Source organism: Schistocerca gregaria, chromosome 4 (genome assembly GCF_023897955.1).
Source record: "Schistocerca gregaria isolate iqSchGreg1 chromosome 4, iqSchGreg1.2, whole genome shotgun sequence".
Taxonomy (NCBI): domain Eukaryota; kingdom Metazoa; phylum Arthropoda; class Insecta; order Orthoptera; family Acrididae; genus Schistocerca; species Schistocerca gregaria.
This window is the reverse complement of record NC_064923.1, coordinates 354643690-354665321: the sequence shown is the minus strand read 5'-3', so window position 1 is coordinate 354665321 and position 21632 is coordinate 354643690. Positions and strand designations below refer to the sequence as shown.

The 21632-nt window shown below is 43.3% G+C and overlaps 1 protein-coding gene across 1 annotated transcript in view; it reads left to right on the top strand.

Annotated features, from left to right (window-relative positions):
- Nucleotides 1–21632, top strand: part of LOC126267730 (methyl farnesoate epoxidase-like) — a 374659-nt gene that overhangs the window by 255403 nt on the left and 97624 nt on the right. The window contains exon 4 of the mRNA XM_049973032.1: nucleotides 1178–1365. Within this exon, the coding sequence (XP_049828989.1) occupies nucleotides 1178–1365 (188 nt within the window). The remainder of the gene's footprint in view (nucleotides 1–1177; nucleotides 1366–21632) is intronic.

Here is a 21632-nt window from a genome sequence, read left to right as displayed (position 1 = left end):
AGCTGTGAAGGTCTCGCTCTATGGTGGTACAACATGCAATGTGTGATTTTCATGAACAATAAAAAGGGAGGAAATGATGTTTATGTTAATCTCTATTCTAGTTGTCTGTACAAGTACCGTAACTCTCGGAACCGAGGTGATGCAAAACTTTTTTCAAGTGATTATTTCTACATAAGTGAAAGGCTTTTGTAATTAACAAGATTTAATGTATTTTCAAACTGACTTAGCCTATAATATATTACAGACCTGAAGAGGCAGGTGAGAGAAAGCAGACATTGCGTGCATTTACTGCAATAAAAAAATAGTAATCAGTCATGATTATGTTCACATACAACAAAAGTCAAGGCCGTTACTTTATTGATAACATCTTTATCCTCTGCGAGAGTCCCCAGTAGCTGAGTGGTCAGCGCGACAGACTAGGTTCGATTCTCGGCTGGGACGGAGAGTTTCTCCGCTCAGAGACAGGGTGTTGTGTTGTCCTAATCATCATCATTTCATCCCCATCGACTCGCAAGTCGCCGAAGTGGCGTCAAAAGGAAAGACTTGCACCAGGCGAACGGTCTACCTGACGGGAGGACCTAGCCACACAACATTATTATTATCTGCGAGAGACTGTTCGTCCGCTACTTACTGAAAGGTCTTTGACCCCACACCACTGTACATTCAGTATATGTATGCGGTTATTTCATTTATTTCGTTCCCGGAGACGATACAGTAGACTTGTGATTTTAAAACCCAATCCCATCGTTCATCAATTGAAAACTGCTAAACAAACATGCAAACAGAATTGTAGTGATCTCTGAGTTGCAACCAGAAGTCTATTAATGTCAGTTACTTACTATTGGAACCTATTTCGACTGCACCAGAAGTTGATTCCACCAACACGTTGGGCCTGGAGATGGTGTAACGAAACGCCGAAACAAGTGGCATAAATACATTATATTCAAATTATAGACGGGTGAAGGTGTTCCTAATTTTACATTTTACACCCATAATTAGTGAACACTAGTAATAAATTACAAGTGCAGCTATAAAATGCAATGTTAAGCTATTTGAGGACTAGCAGGATAGGACCACATGCTCTGTTCAGCTCTGCAAGCAGAACGTGAACACAGTATTGTTTGTTATGTGTGGTGAGAACACTGTACACTGAGGTCTGACCGTGGTGTCTGAGCAGGCTACCGCTTCGCACGCGGCGACCAGCAGCTACAGACCCTGATCGACCTGCAGGACGAGCGTTCGCGCGCCTTTGACATGACTGGAGGCAAGCTCAGCGCCATGCCTTGGCTGCGCTTCATCCAGCCCGAGGCAACGGGCTACAACGCGATTACCAATTTCAACGACATGGCAAGCGCCTTTTGTATGGTAAGTACTGGTAGTCATGTTGTGAAGCATGCGCTCAGTGGATAAGGATAAAACTTTGTAGCTAACTGGAGTGAAGAAACCGAAGCGCTTGAAAGTTTGCCTGGTGGCGAGGGGAAGCTAGTCCCCTGACTTGAATAAAACCTGTATCTCAGTACTGTGTAGATACACCCCCATGAATTTTCACTCTCTATATCACTTTCAAGGATAGCAGAATGCATAAGAATCTATTTGGGCCTGTCTCTAATGAAAATTCATGGGTTGGTCTCCTTTGCATAATTTGCAAGATGTTGAATAATCTATCCCAAAAATGTGGTTCAGTATGGGACAACATAAAGTGGTGATATATATTACTGAATGCAAGCGAAGTTTAAAATGACAATGAGATTTATTGATTTGAGGCACAAATGAATCCAGCCTTCAGATACTATGAAAATGCAAGACTATTCCAAGTGCATGAAAAGCACAACAAGTTTCCATCCATAACTAGGTGGCCAAGTTGAAGTGGGCGCCTATAAAATGTTTGTAGGTCCCTGTTCCCCACTGTGAGTGAGCTGACTATTCTAACAAATCGCTAATTCCTTAACACGTGGTACAGGGACAGAGTAACAATGTTCAGCTACAAAATCCCACATGCAAATTATAACCATTGTCTACACTATGCGCCGCGTGAGGTAGCCACGTGGTCTAGGGCGCCTTGTCTCGGTCTGTGCGGCTCCCCTAGTCGGAGGTTCGAGTCCTCTGTCGGGCATGGGTGTTTGTTGTGAGACAGGCCCAAATAGATTCTTATGCATTCTGCTATCCTTGAAAGTGATATAGAGAGTGACAATTCCTGGGGGTGTATCTACACAGCACTGAGATACAGGTTTTGTTCAAGTCAGGGACTAGCTTCACCTCGCCACCAGGCAAACTTTCAAGTGCTTCGGTTTCTTCACTCCAGTTAGTTTAAGTTAGGATCCGGGACCGATGACCTAAGTGGTTTGCTCCCCTAAAACCTTACCACAAATTTCCAAATTTTTGTACACTATAGGCGCAGAAGTGGTGCTAGAGTAGGGGAGGGGTGTATCAAATTAACTGGCTGAGTTTCACTTTGTCAGAGCTGCCAAATACTTTACTAGATACCGTTCTCGATTTGTGTGGAGTCAACTATCAGTGATGGGCTGCACTGCTGGCTGCATTCAGACCTGCTGAACATCCCAAACAGTTTTGGGCATGGCCGATGATCTGCTAAGTTGCGATACCGAAACCGAGTTTGACAATCCCGATCAGCATCTTTAAAAACTTTCTGGGCTATCGAGACAGTGAATACTCTTAACTCGACCGTCTCCACTCTCTACTTCACGTCTTCTCCCTCTTGCCGGTCTGCGACCGATTGTTGTAGAATAACGGTTCTCTCTACAAATGCCGACAAAATTAAAATGCGACGACCCCACCAAGCTACTAAACACAAGTGTACAAATCGCCGCACTCAAACCCTCCAAAACTTCACGAAACATCTATTCCATTTGAGTCTTGCCGAGAAAAATTAGCGTAGCTTTGTTACGTCAGCAAGCGTAACCCACTGTGCACCAGTCAGTCTGCTCCTTTAATGTGCATTTGTGGAGATAGCGGCATGAGGAACCTAACCATCATATCAAAATACAGTGCGTACATGTCGTGCCAGCTTGGCGGACATCCTGCTGTCACTGAGCCGCAATTCCAAGGGAACAGCGATACAAAGCCCATCAGCTGTGACCCAGGTGCCACTAAGTCGTGGTGGCAGGTTCCACGCAATCCTCACCGCCTTCCCTCAGGTAGAGAGAGCACCCCTGGGGCCCGACCTTCCTGGAACCCAGCCGAATTGGCCTAACACAACACCCCTGTCTCACTCAGTTCTCCCACACACAATGTCCACCAACAGATCTTGGAAAATAGCGAATGTAGAACAGGAAAGTCAAAACGACATTCGGTGAAAGTAAAAACAAGGGTGTTAACATTAAGAGTGAAACGGGAATTCTACGGTTAAATGCAGAGGAGCGAGTGGATAGGTGGGAAGAGTACATAGAAGACCTCTATAAGTGGGTATAAGAAGAAACAGGAGTCGATTTAGAAGCAATGGGAAATCAAGTATTAGAATCAGAAATTAAGAGAGCTTTGGAGGATTTAAGAGTAAACAGGGCAGAGGAGATAGACATGTATTTGTTCATATTGAGATACAGAGTCCTAAAGTTAAATGAGCGCTGAAAAATCTGCAGTTGAGATACCAGAAATATTCAAGAATATGGCTTCTTGCTAGAGATGAACCTTTCTTTCTGTTTGTTTGGATCATCCATTTCACAAGTATTATAGGCAGAAAAGTGGAGGTAATAGACTTTTACCACTATTGAAATAATCCCTTCATATATTCATAGCTTTACCATATTTCGAAAATCCACTGTTAATCTTTAGAAGAACTCGGCTCCCTTGGCCATATTTAATAAAAATCTTATTATACACCTTAATCATGGCAGATCAGAATTTCCAAAATCATTGGGGAAAATGGCAACAAACCGACCATTCCAGTTGGTGTGTAGAATCTATGAGTCTGGCGACATACCATCTGACTTTTGAAACTATATCATCCACACAGTTCCGAAGACTACCAGAGCAGACAAGTGCGAGAATTACCGCACAATCATCTTAACAGCTCTTTCTTCCAAGAAAAATATGTAGAAGAATGGAAAAGGAAATTGAACATGTGTTACATGAAAATCTGCTTAACTTATGAAAAGGTAAGGCACTGCAGAGGCAATGCTGACATTGCGGTCGATAACGGAAGCAAGACTAAAGAAAAATCAAGACACTTTCATAGGATTTGTCGACCTGGAAAAGGTGTTGGACAAAGTAAAATAATGCAAGATTTTCGAGATTCTGAGACAAATAGGGGTAAGTTATCGAGGCAGACAGGTAAGATAAATATGCAGAAGAGCCAAGAGGCAATAATAATACTGGACGACCAAGATTAAAAAGGGTGTAAGATGGGATGTAATCTTCCGCCCCTATTGTTCAGCCTGTACATCGAACAAGCAATAACGTAAATAAAAGAAAGATTCAGGAATAGGAATATCAAAGATACCATACGCTGATGACATTGGTATCCTGAGTGAAAGTGAAGAAGAATTACATGATCTGCTGAATGGAATGAACTGTCTAATGAGTATTGAATATGGATTGAGAGTAAATCGAAGAAAGACGAAAGTAATGAGAAGTAGCAGAAACGAGAACAGCGATTAACATCAGGATTGATGGTAATGAAGTAGATAAAGTTAAGGAATTCTGCTACCAAGGCAATAAAATAACCAATGACGGACAGAGCTAAGCGGACATCAAAAGCAGAGTAGCGATGGCAAAAATGGCATTCCTAGTCAAGAGATGACAAGTAGTATCTATTATAAGGCTTACTTCGAGGCGGAAATGTCTGAGAATGTACACTCCAGGAAATGGAAAAAAGGACACATTGACACCGGTGTGTCAGACCCACCATACTTGCTCCGGACACTGCGAGAGGGCTGTACAAGCAATGATCACACGCACGGCTCAGCGGACACACCAGGAACCGCGGTGTTGGCCGTCGAATGGCGCTAGCTGCACAGCATTTGTGCACCGCCGCCGTCAGTGTCAGCCAGTTTGCCGTGGCATACGGAGCTCCATCGCAGTCTTTAACACTGGTAGCATGACGCGACAGCGTGGACGTGAACCGTATGTGCAGTTGACGGACTTTGAGCGAGGGCGTATAGTGGGCATGCCGGAGGCTGGGTGGACGTACCGCCGAATTGCTCAACACGTGGGGCGTGAGGTCTCCACAGTACATCGATGTTGTCGCCAGTGGTCGGCGGAAGGTGCACGTGCCCGTCGACCTGGGACCGGACCGCAGCGACGCACGGATGCACGCCAAGACTGTAGGATCCTACGCAGTGCCGTAGGGGACCGCACCGCCACTTCCCAGCAAATTAGGGACACTGTTGCTCCTGGGGTATCGGCGAGGACCATTCGCAACCGTCTCCATGAAGCTGGGCTACGGTCCCGCACACCGTTAGGCCGTCTTCCGCTCACGCCCCAACATCGTGCAGCCCGCCTCCAGTGGTGTCGCGACAGGCGTGAATGGAGGGACGAATGGAGACGTGTCGTCTTCAGCGATGAGAGTCGCTTCTGCCTTGGTGCCAATGATGGTCGTATGCGTGTTTGGTGCCGTGCAGGTGAGCGCCACAATCAGGACTGCATACGACCGAGGCACACAGGGCCAGCACCCGGCATCATGGTGTGGGGAGCGATCTCCTACACTGGCCGTACACCTCTGGTGATCGTCGAGGGGACACTGAATAGTGCACGGTACATCCAAACCGTCATCGAACCCATCATTCTACCATTCCTAGACCGGCAAGGGAACTTGCTGTTCCAACAGGACAATGCACGTCCGCATGTATTCCGTGCCACCCAACGTGCTCTAGAAGGTGTAAGTCAACTACCCTGGCCAGCAAGATCTCCGAATCTGTCCCCCATTGAGCATGTTTGGGACTGGATGAAGCGTCGTCTCACGCGGTCTGCACGTCCAGCACGGACGCTGGTCCAACTGAGGCGCCAGGTGGAAATGGCATGGCAAGCCGTTCCATAGGACTACATCCAGCATCTCTACGATCGTCTCCATGGGAGAATAGCAGCCTGCATTGCTGCGGAAGGTGGATATACACTGTACTAGTGCCGACATTGTGCATGCTCTGTTGCCTGTGTCTATGTGCCTGTGGTTCTGTCAGTGTGATCATGTGATGTATCTGACCCCAGGAATGTGTCAATAAAGTTTCCCCTTCCTGGGACAATGAATTCACGGTGTTCTTATTTCAATTTCCAGGAGTGTAGTTTAGAGCACAGCACTGAATGGTAGTGAGATACGGACTGTGGTTAAAAATCAATTTATAAACTTTAGTAAAAAATAGGTAATGCTCATACATAAGTACAGAGATATTTTTCCCTGATTCTTGTGAGTTGATACCTAGATTCATTTAAAAGTTACTAATTATCTCCATTGTGTTGGTTTTCGTTTCTACGAAATCCAACAAAACAAATATTCATCAGTGACGGCATTTTTTTATTACATAAGCAAAATAGTTCACATCTCGCATGTTGTTTTGCTTTTTATCTCGGAATACTTTTATATTTTTACGATAAAATATGTATGACATGTATCAATAAACTTCTAGAATGTTCTTCTTTTTTTCATTTTAAGTTAGTGCTTTTTTCCACAGGTTGAAGTAAAAATTATTTTCCTTGAAACGTTTTTGCAGCGTGAGGTTTTTTACGGAATTTTTACTAACCCTTGAAATTTTCACCAAGTGGCAATGCTGTAAGACGGTGAGATAACTTTGATCTCCCTGGTTATTGCCATATTCCGGTGATAGCTTAGATGTACGATCGGATCCTAACATCTATAATCCGTGTTGCCGCCCAGGCAACGTTAAAAGTTCCGTTGTTTCTTAACAACATTTGTCAAAATACCTCTCACACCCACCTTTATTTTCTCGTGCATTACAATAATTATTGTATGTGGTTTTCTTTGTCGTCCGAGCAGTGACTGCCGGCCGCGGTGGTCTCGCGGTTCTAGGCGCGCAGTCCGGAACTGTGATACTGCTGCGGTCGCAGGTTCGACTCCTGCCTCGGGCATGGATGTGTGTGATGTCCTTAGGTTAGTTAGGTTTAATTAGTTCTAAGTTCTAGGGGACTGATGACCACAGCAGTTGAGTCCCATAGTGCTCAGAGCCATTTGAACCATTTTTTTCGAGCAGTGACTGCTGGGCCCAAAACCTATAAAACTTGATTAGGTTAAGCACGCTTTGCCACACATTTCAGTGCCTTCGCATTAACTGACTAAGTGAGTTTCGTGAACATGTACCTGAGAGGGTTTCATTTAATATAACTATTTATATGAGTCTTATTTACATAGTTTCTAATCTCCACATCTATCCTTAATTTAAGTCAGTAACTTGATCAGAATCATAGAGATTACGATAGAGACCATGGTTGATTACGCCTCCAAGTAGGAGAGGAAGCCGATGACTGGGGCACAGTCTGGACAGGAAGATGTAAGGCGGTTGCTCGTTTTAACAAGAGCAGGCTGCACTAGCAGAGTCTATTACAAAGTCTCGCTAGGTTGCTTTTCGAGGCCAATAAAATGGTAACATGATGTTATAATCAGCACAGGGTGAGTCAAAAAGGACGTTACAATTTTTGGAATGATATAGAAATTTGTTGGCATAACTTACAGAATCGATAGATATGTCATTTTGGTTCGATATGACTACCATTTGGATGTGGCAAACATTCCACCAGTAATCAGTTTCTTCCAGTACTCGTTGCAACAAATAGGGCGTAACTTGTGCAACGGCAGCATAGATTAGATTTTTCAGGTCGGCTATATTGTTTGGTAGGGAAGGAGCGTACGTACCCCAGAGAAAGAAATCCAGTGGTGTCAGGCCTGGGGGGCCAGGTTACCATGCGATTCACCCTTTAAGGTCAATCCACCAACATGGGAAGCAATTATCGAGGAAGCCACGAACATCACCGAGGAAATGAAGTAGTACACCGTCTTTCTGGTAGTAAAACACCCCGTCTCGGTCATCTTCATAGATCTGTGGAATTAAGAAGTTTTCTAGCATATCCAAATACACAACACCAATGACAGTTTCCTCATAATCGTCAACGAGCGGCAATCTGGTGATTTATCATGTCGCAGTGAAAAACTCGTCTCAACAAAGTTCTTGAGCCAAGAGTAATTAAGGGCCTGCATGGAGGTTCTTTAGCGTATCCAGCGAAAAATTTACGCCGAACACTTGTAGCAGAGTTCGTTTCATGAAGCCAAAACACACAGCAAGCACGCTCCACATTGGTGAAAGTAGCCATTTTAATTGTGTGCTATCATGTTCTCAAGGTGGCGGAATGGAGTACTGATGCTCTACATGAGTCAAATTTGAGGTCATTAGCTACAAAATGACAATCTACCGATTCTGCAAGTTATCTCAATAAATTTCTGTATCATTCAAAAGCTTTAAAGTCCTTTTTGACTCACTGTGTATACACCATCTCTGAACGTCTACAAAATACCTTTCTACATCTACATTAGTCTTTAATTTGAATCAAGGCCATTCTCAGACAAATTTCTTTAGTTGTACGAGTAGGAGGCAGCAGAGAGCGCTAACTGATGAGAAGAGCACAATCGTTATTTCGAATCGTCCAATTTTCTCTTTGCATATAGGTTCATTAAGATTGTAATTTTTAGTGTAAGCTTCCAACGCTTCATACGATAGGACAAATACCCGTCTGTCGACAGCTTTCAGTTGTGAAACGCAAAGGCTCCCGGTAGTATCGAAGCTACGTGATTGTTGACAATTCTTGGGCCAGCAGTGTTTTTCGTTCTTTGAGCACGCATACTCTGATATCCAGCCTGACTAGAGATGAGTCGAACTCGTTCATTCCCGTGAACTACTTCATTCATTTCACTCTTTGCCGTGAAGCGTTCAAATGAAGTAGTTCATTCAAGAAGTAGGGAAGCCTGGCGAACTTGCCCATCTCCGGCTACGCTCGCTTCGCCTCGTTCGTGCAATAAAGCTTCGTAATACTTCATAATTTTACCAACAGATGGCCGAACTAGGCCGTAAAGTGCACGCAACGTTTTACGCTCTTACAGCACTGAGTTAAATATAGTATGGTCAAAGGGGACAAAGGAAAGATAAACAGAGAAGCCTGTCACATGTAAAGAAGGTATTACATTTGATCTTGCTCGACATTTTCTCATGAAACGCCGAAAAAAGTCTTTATCTGGCAAATGAAACATTATGTGTTGCATTCATGGACTGAAAACTACGGCTACCAACGAAATGCAGTCCAAATTTATGTTCCTTTTAAAATTTAATCCAAAATAGAATGAGTATGTTTACCACTGTCACAAAGTCTATATATCTACGTTAAGAAATTATTCAGAAGTTTTCCTGTACATTTTTTGTTGAGAATAATAACCCTCCTTCAAAACGTAAACTGTCACCTGTAGTCATTGGTAAGATTTCAGGTAAAATCCCTCTTTCAGTGTTATTAACAAACCTTTTATTTTCACGTTGGGTGTGCGTGCTCACACAGCCAGCCTCTTCGTTTGTATCTTTAATATTCATTTGTCTGCAAACGCTGCCAACGGTAGGCTACCCGTAGACGCGGAGTGTAACTGCACAATTAGTCATGGGTAATGATATCATCACTGCAGGAAGCAACTGACGCAGCTTTCCCCTCGCCCCTCAACTACCCAACTTTCGTAAACCTATCGTTCCCCATAAACACTGCGCGATTCCTCGACAGGCAGTAGAGGGAGGATTGAAGTGAAGGGAGGATGAGTGACGTAGCGCCGATGTAGTGGGAGAGGGAGAGGGGAATAGAGTGAGTGAACTACAAAAAAGTGTCGAGTGTGCTATCTGTGAAGAGTTTGAAGTACCAGTTCATTGAAATTGAGTGGTTAGTTCACACTTCACTTGAGTCAAGCGTTCATTTGAACGACTCATTCACGAGCTCCCCATCATTAAGCCTGACGAGTTTGAAAGCGCGCTGTAGCGCTATCTACGGAGACACGGTCGTCCTTCCAGCCTATCAGCGTTTGCGGCTGCCCTTAAACGATCTCATTGTGTTACAGTACAACGTTATTGTAAACGACTGAAGGGATTTCAGAATTTTTTATAGCTATATAGGCCGAGCGGTTCTAGGCGCTTCAATCCGCATCCGCGCTGCTGCTACGATCGCAGGTTCGAATCCTGCCTCGGGCATGGATGTGGGTGATATCCTTAGGTTAGTTAGATTTAAGTAGTTCTAAATCTAGGGGACTAATGACCTCAGATGTTACGTCCCATAGTGCTTAGAGCCTTTCAACCATTTTTTGGACCTATATTATTTAATATATTGTCCAGCTACATAATTTTACATATTGTCGCAGGGCTTTGCAGACACTCAGATACACTCTTTTACAAGTGCTCCATATGTGCCCTCTCCCTATCGGTTCTGCGGACGTCAAGTTGGTCACCAAGTTTTTCCCACTATCGGCGCATCATGGCCCTATTAATGGTTCAAATGGCTCTGAACACTATGGGACTTATCATCTGTGGTCATCAGTCACCTAGAACTTAGAACTACTTAAACCTAACTAACCTAAGGAGGCAGGATTCCAACCTGCGACCGTAGCGGTCACGCGGTTCCAGACTGAAGCGCCTAGAACCGCACGGCCATACTGGCCGGCTCCCTATCATTATGTTCAAAGGTACTGTCGATGCAAGCACGCAGTGCTGATGGGTTTGTTGGTAGCGAAGACGTAAACACTGAGTCTTTCACATAACCCCACACAAAAAAATCGCATGGGGTTAGGTCGGTAGAGCGTCTTCGCCAAGGCATGAATTACTGATGATCATCCCCTCTTTTCCCAAGAACGATCCATCAGGTTCTCATTTTCTGTTTGAGAATTCACGAATATCATGATGAAAGGGGGAGGGGGGATGAAGTCCACACTGTCAGCATCCAGTTGCAACATGAGCCAGTGTTACAGCAAATCAAGATACACATGTTCTGTAACTGTCATTTCTCAGAAGAAAAACGGACTGTAATTTTTAAACCGTGAGACTAAACGGAACACATTAACTTTTGGTGGATTTGAATGTGCTGCACTGCAGAAGGGGGATTCTCTGTCTCTGAGAGCTGGATTCTGTGGCCGAGTGATTCTATGCGCTTCAGCCTGGAACAGCGCGACCGCTACGGTCGCAGGTTCGAATCCTGCCTCGGGCGTGGATGTGTGTGATGTCCTTAGGTTGGTTAGGTTTAATTAGTTCTAAGTTCTAGGGGACTGATGACCTCAGATGTTAAGTCTCATAGTGCTCGGAGCCATTTGAACCATTTGTATCTGAGAATTGCACATTGTGCCTGTTTACTGTGCCATTCACGAATAATGTTGTTTCGCCAATGGATATGACTTTCACTCAAAACCCATCCTCTACCACAAACTGTGCAGTTAAGCTGAAAATTCAGTTCACAGTGTTTCATATTGTCATCGGGAATAAGGGCTTGTGGCCATTGCAGGCGGTAAGGCTTCAGGTTAAGTTGTTTCCTCAAGATCTTCCAAATGTTCTATTGTGATAGGTTCAGCTCTTTGCTAGCTCTGTTCGTCTACTTTTGTGTGCTACATGTACGAGGTGCGTTCAAGTTCTAAGGCCTCCAATTTTTTTCTCTGGACTGGAAAGAGATAGAAACATGCGCATTGTTTTAAAATGAGGCCGCATTCATTGTCAATACGTCCCAGAGATGGCAGCACCATACGGCAGATGGAATTTTACCGCCAGCGGCGAGAATGAGAACTGTTTTAAATACTTAAAATGCCGACGTTTTCCTTACTTGAACAGCGTGCAATAATTCGTTTTCTGAATTTGCGTGGTGTGAAACCAATTAATATTCATCGACAGTTGAAGGAGACATGTGGTGATAGATTTATGGATGTGTCGAAAGTGCGTTCGTGGGTGCGACAGTTTAATGAAGGCTGAACATCGTGTGACATCAAACTGAAACAACTTCGGGCTCGCACAAGCCGGTCTGACGACATGATCGAGAGAGTGGAGAGAAATGTTTTGGGGGATCGCCGAATGGCTGTTGAAGAGATCGCCTCCAGAGTTGGCATTTCTGTGGGTTCAGTGCACACAGTCCTGCATGAAGACCTGAAATTGCGAAAAGTGTCATCCAGGTGGGTGCCACGAATGCCGACGGACGATGACATGGCTGCCCATGTGGCATGTTGCCCAGCAATGTTGATGAGCAACGACAGCGTGAATGGGACTTTCTTTTCGTCGGTTGTGGCAATGGATGAGACGTGGATGCCATTTTTCAATCCAGGAACAAAGCACCAGTCAGCTCAATGTAAGCACACAGATTCACTGCCACCAAAACATTTCGGGTAAATCCCAGTGCTGAAAAAATGATCGTGTCCATGTTCTGGGACAGCAAGGGCGTAATCCTTACCCATTACGTTCCAAAGGGCACTACGGAAACAGGTGCATCCTCCGAAAATGTTCTGAAGAACAATTTCCTTCCTGCACTGCAACGAAAACATCTGGGAAGGGCTTCGCGTGTCCTGTTTCACCAAGACAACGCACGCGCACATCGAACTAACGTTACGCAACAGTTTCTTCGTGATAACAACTTTGAAGTGATTCCTCATGCTCCCTACTCACCTGACCTGGCTCCTAGTGACTGTTGGCTTTTTCCAACAATGAAAGACACTCTCCGTGGCCGCACATTCACGAGCCGTGCTGCTATTGCCTCAGCGATTTTCCAGTGGTCAAAACAGATTCCTAAAGAAGCCCTCGCCGCTGCCATGGAATCATGGCGTCAGCGTTGTGAAAGATGTGTACGTTTGCAGGACGATTACGTCGAAAAAGAACGCTAGTTTCATCAATTTCGGGTGAGTAGTTAATTAGAAAAAAAATCGGATGCCTTAGAACTTGAATGCACCTCCTAGAACTCGGCTGCACGTGTTCAACCATTTTTCATTCACTGCAAGCCTGCACATTGGGTTCCCCTTGCAGGGGCATCTTGAAGCTTTAAACTGAGCGTGCCATCGTCGAATGGAGTTGTCAGTTGGTGTATCTTTGTTGAACTTCATGGTGAAATGTCGTTGCACTATTACGAAAGACTAATGTGAGTGCATTTCAAGCACAACATACGTTTACTCGGCGCCTGTGGCCATCTTGACTAATTGCTCTTTGCTTCACTCTCATGGTACAAATCCGAAGTGAGGCTCAACGGTACAAAACTTCTTGAGTTTTTCTATGTGAATTTTCGGTTTTGCGACAAAATGTCAATTAATGTAGCTACAGTGAATCTATGAAATTGTTGTAATCGTTTACAATAACCTTGTATTTATCTCGCTACACGTTGTTGTTTGATTCTGGATTTTCAGCACCTTAGGGTTTTATATTGATGTATTCGCTGGACTTGTTCTTCCTCCGTATCGTCATCGTTGTTTCTCCTCTGTTGTAGTCTTCCTATTTACTTTCGTCGACTCACTGTCGGCACCTTGGCCGATCGGCCACACCCTGCAGGTTCTCGATCTGCTACTACTACTACTACTACTACACACACACACACACACACACACACACACACTCATACACAAACGCGCCCACAAAAACAATTATGTATTTGCAGTTCGGACCTGCTTTGTACATTAGGATGGAATCATGACAAGTTTTTCGTATCTATATGTAAGTTGAATCAGTCTCTAATATCAAGAAAAGATATGCTCACCTTATACAGAGGAGACTTTGACTCGCAGACAAGCACAACAAAAGGACTGTTATGCATTTGACCTTACGGCCAAAAGATATTTTTCTAAACCAGAAAACACACCCACATCACCACTTTCTCTGGCCATGATCCCCAGGCACCAGATCATTACGTCACTCAGGTTGATACCGTGTTCTTGAGTTCACGATGGCATTTCACACCTTTCCACAGCGCCGTTTAGAGGAAAAAAAAAAAAAAAAAAAAAAAAACGAGATTACCGAGTATGAGACCAAATTTGCTACCGGATCCAAGATATCTTTGAAGACACAATCATCACCTCGCTCTGAACGAAGCAAAATCGACAGATGTAGAGGTAACTTCAAGAGTACCTCAAGCTAGTGTGCTAGAACCGTTACCGTTTACAGTATATATAAATGACTTAAGATCGTTTACATTTGATGAAGTGGCCTACAAGAAAGAGCAATGCCAAAAGACATCATCGATTTGCAAATTGATGTGCAGAGGATTGATAAATGGTGCAGGATGTGGCAGTTGACCCTGCACGTAAATAAATGTCACATATTGAGCATTCATAGGAAAACAAACCCACTATAATGTATCTACATTATTGATGACAAATTGCTGGTTGGTTGATTCCGCGGAGGAGAAAAACCAAACAGCGAGGTCATCGCTGCCATCGGTTTAGGGAAGGATGGGGAAGGAAATCGGCCGTGCCCTTTCCCAAGAACCATCTCGGTATTTACCTCAAGCGATTTGGAGAAATCACGGAAAACCTAAATCAGGAGGGCCGGAGGCGGGTTTTAACCGTAGTCCTCCCGAATGCGATTCCAGTATGTTAACCAATGCACCATCTCGCTCGGTGACAAATTGCTGGAAAATATATAGGAGTAACTATCCATAGCGACCTTAAGTAGAATGAACACATAAAAAAATAGTTGACGAGAAGCAGATGCCAGACTCAGGTTCATAGGATGATTCTTAAGGAAATATAACCCATCCACGAGGGAAGTGGCTTGCAAGGCGCTTGTTCGACCGATTCTTACCAGGGTGGACTGATAGAAGACACAGAGAACGACCAACTACTTGTGGCGCATTGAATCACGGGTTCGTTTAGTCAGCACGACATGCTCAAAAAATTTCACTGGTAGACATTACAAGATATAAGCTGTGCATCACGAAAAGACTTACTATTGAAATTAGCCCTGAACACTTTCCGGAAGGAGTGGGGCAACATATTACCGCATCCCACATATACCTCACGATGTGACCACGACGAGAAAATTCGAAATATTAGAGTTAATGCATAGCCTTAATAATAACAGGGAAGGGGAAATCGATTAGTGATACCAGAATTAACCTCCGCCACACACCGTTAGGCGGCTTGCTGAGTTTGAAGTAGATATAGATAACAATCTGCCCTTTGGTAAGGTCGCTGAAGGCAGAGTATCTCAACATTTGTGACTCATATCGTCGCTAGAATGGTCCCCTGTTAGTCCCTACTCTGCTTCTACAGTTTCCTTACCGTGTCAAGTAGCCACAACGTCAACAAGAAGCATTCAGCCTCGCGGTGATCAATGTTTACAATGTTTTGACTCATCGATGTATACTCTTTGTATTCAGTGCTAACGTCTCGATAAGGAGAAACTGGGGTACTAGCAGTCAGCTTTGACCGGTGACGTCGTACATACGTGACACACGATATAGACAACATGACAACTGTAACGTCACATCATTGGCGATGTTTTGAAACATGAACAACACAGACAGTTTCTATTGTGAGTATTAAGTATATCGGGGAAAGATACTTTGTTTTGCAGTTACTATTGTCAGTCGCATATAAATAAGACAAAAATTTCTTAGAAAGAAGAAGAGGAGAGTATCACAAAAACAATTACCACAGAAATAATGAGCATTGGATCACGCAATACGAATAAAAAATTACTTATCGCCAGTAAATCTTGACCAGTATCGGAAAATACACTTTATCTATATAGTGGAGACAGCGATGCAAGTATCGAACATAGACGTAGTTTTCAGTAGTAAATGGTAAAGGGATTTGATAAGAAGAACTTGAGCTATTGGTTGGGAAGAAACAGAATCGAAAATCGTAGAAACCTCTCTACCACAGGAGAGAAGATCGCTATGTACAGTCTGACCTAAATACAAGACATGCCATGGTGGCCGGTTGTCGTGTGCTGGTGTGCTACATCTGACTGTAACTATCGCACTACAGTTATGTCATTTCTCTTCGAATGAGAGTCGGAAATCGCACTACAACTATGCTACTTCTCTTCGAATGCGTGCTGGTATACAAATAAAATGAACGAAAACATTTTTTTATAATACTCTCTACTAAAACTAGAAACCACTGACAATTGCTCAAATGATGGTCAGCTGCGCTACAATCAGCTCAGAGAAGGAACGGAGCTGTGCGTTGGACTGCACATGTTCCGATGTGACGTCATCCCTTCTGTCAATGTACGGTTCGCGGCCGAGGATACCCTGTACCACTACTTGTCATTTCCTTTCCTATTACACTCGCAAACAGAGTGAAGGGGAAGAAAAACTTTGTCTATATGCCTCCTATGAGCGCTAATGTCTCGTTTCTCATTTTAATTGACTTTGTGCGAAATGTATGTTGGTGGCAGTGAAATCCTTCTGAAGTCAGCTTCAAATTTCGCTTCCCAATAGCGTTTCTCGAAAAGAACATCGCCGTCCCTTCAGGGATTGCCATTTGCGTTCTCAAACCATCCACCCACTAATTTGGCAGGAGCCACCAGGAACGCTTCTTCCGAGCTGTGTTTTGAAGGAAACCTGGGTCTGAAGGCTCATACACGTTTAGAAAGGTGGTCTGCAGACTGGTATTTTGTTATTATTCAGTGGGTCAGACCTTCCGGCATTAACACTCCTCGCCGGCCGATGTGGCCGAGCGGTTCTAGGCGCTTCAGTAAGGAACCGCACGATCGCTACCGTCGCAGTTTCTAATCCTGCCTCGGGCATGGATGTGTGTGATGTCCTTAGGTTAGTTAGGTTTAAGTAGTTCTAAGTTCTAGGGGACTGATGACCTCCGATGTTAAGTCCCATTGTGCTCAGAGCCATTTTAACCATTAACACTCCTCACAACGTTACGGTTTGCGGGTGAGAGGGGGGTAAGCATATGCTCAAAATCTTGGTATCTGTTAGCTGGCAGCGGTACAGCCGTTACGTGCGGGCAGAGATTCGCGACGCGGTGCCGCTGGTGTCAGTGTTCACATGTTAACCGGTGGCAGGGATGGATTTGGAGAGGAGAGTGACGCGTCCTACTGCCCCTACAGACTGACAAGTCTCAGCAGGATTACATCAGGAGTAGTATACTGGGATTCTAAGTGACTTACTTCCAACAGGACAACAAGGCAGCTGACAGACAGAACGTAAATACCATTAGGTGTCTTCGAATGGACAACAAGGCAGCTGACAGACAGAACGTAAATACCATTAGGTGTCTTCAGCTATTTGATGACAATTGCCATCCATTTTGGTACCGGAGGAAATGAATAACTAGCTTATGGGAAACACCTAGAGACGTCACAGATGCATCTGTAATGGGTAGCTGGCGAGAGTAATCCGACTGCAAGAAAGAAGTTACCACGCAAAGGGAGCCTCATGGTCAATTTAATTAATTGGTTAATCAATTTGATATCAATGAAATGGCACCAGCCAGGTGGAAGTCATAGCAAGAATACCACAGAATCGATTCTCTAGTTGGAGCGTAGTAATCAGGCGTTTTTTCGTGGCAACGAAATCTTTTAATGAAATTTCAGTCTCCCACCTACATATGGACAGATGGCCATCGTAAGAAAAACTGCTATATTACTGAATTGACTTAGTAAAAATAACGCATATAAATAAAATCAGTGGGAGAAATTCGAGGTATATGGACAACAACATCTCTGTCTCCAATTTGGGAAAGTGAATTTTTTAAACATCTGAGACCCTTTGGCGAGGGTGGAATTGAAGTTAGAACTTTATGAGCAATCTGTCCCTGCTAATCTCGCAGTGTGGTAGAGGTTAGCAAGGCCCGTTCATTGCCAGTCCTGATCAGAAGTCATGGATTAGCCTGTACTGAGCGGTTAGGTACAAAGAAAGGCTCCAGTTAGTTCGCTCTTGCCCACAGCTGCAGGGACAACTCCCAGCGGTGCCACTCAGAGCACCCTCCTAGTGGCTGAATAGCAAAATAACCAGTATGCTGGTTGAACGGCAACCGACGTGGACATATGTGTTAGATGTATTCACAGGTTTTTCTGTGGAAATTTGAAAAGATTCAATGTGGGAAGTGTTTGCACTGGTTGGTTATTGACTGGGTAGTCACAGTCTAAACATTCATGGTGGTGTCTGATTGTACTATATCGTGTCTCCCTACCACTTTCGCGCAACGACGCTCTGAGAGTGTTTTTTAGGGAATTAACTAGTTTGAACCTGGGACCTGCTACTGGTAAGGAGACGCCAGACCACACATGACATGTAGCATTCAGAAGAGTTCAGTGAGACTAGCGATGATATAATCAAATACTAAATGATCTCAGCGTCAGCTCCACTGCACTCCCTGTAAAAGAATCTTAATTCTAACTAAATATAGTGGAAAGGGTTCAAGGCTTTCCTATTTTTAGTTAGCTGGTAAAATAACGTCGAAAAAGCAGTTAAGTTTACCATTGGAAATTTATTCTAATCACAAAACATCGTTTATAAATTGCTTACTGGGGTTTGGTGGTTTTACCTCCACGTCTTCTATCTGTATTTGCTTTTCTTGTTCAGCTTGTTGATAGTGATTTCTTTGTTGATAATTTGTCGGTCTATTGGTTCTCCAGTACCCGTTCTGGTTGTCGTTATTCCCTCTGTAATAGTTGTTGCCGTTCCTGGGTGAATTATAATTATTGCCATATTCTCTTCTAAATCCATAACCGGTTCTTTGTTGAAATGTATTGTCTTTTCTTGGTGCGAAGTTATCACGTGGTTCGTAATTATTGTTTCTTCGTACTCTGTCTTGTGGATTCCACTGCTTTTTGCTTTCGTTTTCACGTGCGCTTCTTCTTTTTCTTGCGTCATCTTCCGAAAATATGAACTCTAGTTCCCTTAGAATACCTTTAAATGCTTCAACGTCATTGCCTCCGCGACCTTCTAATGATTGCTGGTATTTCAATGGTAGCTTCATCGCGCATAATGTAATCAACTCTCCGTCACTGTATGGTACATCTAAGAATTGATTTTTGTTTGCCATTGCTTCGAAAAATTTCATGGGACTCTTCTCTCCAGAATTTTCAAAATATGGGTTCTGTAATAATCCGTACTTCACTCTGTTCTGTGCTTCCCTTGACCAATATCGTGAGAGAAACTTCTCTCTGAAATCTTCGTACGATCGGCATGTCGCTGCAACATTTTGCATGATTTCTGCTACTGTTCCTGACATGTGTGCACATATAAAGTCTAATTTGTGTGCTAGCGTCCAGTGTTCTGGTAATCCTACTCGGAATTGATCAATAAAAGTACGTGGATGTAATGAGTTTCCTTCTCGAAAGTGTTGAAATTTTCTGACTGTGAGGAAATGATCGTTGTCGTACTTCGTCATAGTTCCATATGAAATTCGCGATTCTTCGCCACTTTTGTTTCTGATCATTTCTCCCGTCGTTCTTTCCGGTTGTGGTAGACCCTTTGGATATTGTCCACTGTAACTTTCGCGTACCAACTGTGCAGGCTGTCTGATTTCACATATGTTACTTTCCGCCTGTGATTGGAATCGCAAATACATAATATATTCGTTAATTTCTTGTTTCTCCGGTGCTGTTACAGATACGGATGTAGTTGCACACTCTGTGCTTCTTCGATCCTGTTCACTACGCTCTCCAATGGTTTGCAACAACTCTGTTCGCAATTTCTGAAATTGTCGCTTCGTTTGCGCTTCTATTTTGACTATGCGGTTATCATATCTTTTCAGTGCTGCTTTTGTGATACGTTTGTGTAACACACTGTTTTCAACAATTTCACGCGCTGTACCTGCTGCTTGTCTAGTAATTACGTTTATCTGTTTCTTTAGTTCCTTGACTTCTCCCTGGGTGTTGTTACGTAATGTTTTGATCTCGTCCTCAGTGTCATTACGCAATGTTTGTACGTCCGCTTGAACCTTGTCAATGTCTGTTCTCAATTGATTGTGACCTATTATTAAGTTTCCTATCACTTCTCGAGATTCTTTTGCCTCGTCTTCAATACGACATAGATGTAACTGAATTTTTTTGTTTTGTTCTTTAATCTCACGCATTTGTCTCGTGGTTTCCGCATTTTGAATTTTAATTTGGTTCGCAATTTCTTTATTTTGCCTTGTCATGGTTTCCGTAATTTGTTGTAATAATTCTGCCAGATTGGTGGGTCCTATTGCGTTTTCTTCCGACGTCATACGCTCTGTGTTTTTGCCCAAGTGTTGGTTCGCAACCGATTGCGTTGACCTCTGCTGGGACACGTTTCTGCTCGCATTCCTTGTACTCTGTGCTGAGGGAGCTCGGATTACTTGTACTATGGGTTCTACGTATTCAAGACGCAAGTTAGAATCCTCATCGCCTTTCTCTCTACTTTCCTGTTCCTCTGTCGTATGCTGACCTAGGTTTTCTGTGCCTTGGAGTACATTATCCTCGTTATGGTTCGTTATCTGTCCTATTTCTCGCGATACTGCATCGTCTGTTGTACTGTTCTCTATTCTCTGTCCATTTTCATGCTGGGTCTCTACCTCAATTCGGTCAAGGTCTCGATTTGCCATTGCTAATCTTTCTGAATCCCTTATTTTATGTTTTAAAAGCAATTCACACGCCCTACTTCGCGTCAACATGCGCTCATACGATCTCACACGTTTCATAAATTTTTTGTTCACACGACTTGACACTACCAAGACTGACAATCCATTCACTTACTTCTTGGGTCAGAACCAACTTGTCAGCGATGTATCCGCCACCTGCGCGCTTGCATTGGAGAGAAAACTTAATTCTAACAATTTTCAAAACTCTTAATTTAATTATGCAATTGTCACTGCCAGACTCATTTCTATTTAATAATTCTACTATCTATCGCGCCAGCTACTGTTTTCGACTATATATAACATGAGAAAAAAATTTTACTACGAAAATTTTTTTAACAGGATATTTTTCTGACCTAGTTAGGCATGTGGTCGACCTTCAATCATGGTATTTTACCATCCTGGCAGGGTCGCCATTTTCTAAACATTCATGGTGGTGTCTGATTTTACTATATCGTGTCTCCCTACCACTTTCGCGCAACGACGCTCTGAGCGTATTTTTTAGGGAATTAACTAGCTTGAACCTGGGACCTGCTGCTGGTAAGGAGACGCCAGACCACACATGACATGTAGAATTCAGAAGAGTTCAGTGAGACTAGCGATGATATAACCAAATACTAAATGATCTCAGCGTCAGCTCCACTGCACTCCCTGTAAAAGAATCTTAATACTAACTAAATTTAGTGGAAAGGGTTCAAGGCTTTCCTATTTTTAGCTAGCTGGTAAAATAACGTCTAAAAAGCAGTTAAGTTTACCATTGGAAATTTATTCTAATCGCAAAACATCGTTTATAAATTGCACTATTGATAAAAGGAAATGTTTTAATACAGGATGGTAAAAACCAACAGCGTTCAACAAAAATGTGAACGAATATTCTCTAAATGGATTTCCAAGTTCTACAATCGATCGAAGGATGACCTATGCCATATCACATCTATAATCTAGGTTTAATTTAAGTTTCACAAAAGAGAAAACTATCAAAATGGTCTACAGTGACCCTCAATTATCTTTAATAACTTATCTAACTTGTCGTAAATTACAGTGGCTGATGTGGCTTCTCAATAACTATATAAATGAAAAATCATCGCGTTTCAGATCTGTTCTTCAAGTGGCAAATGTGAACACCATGAGT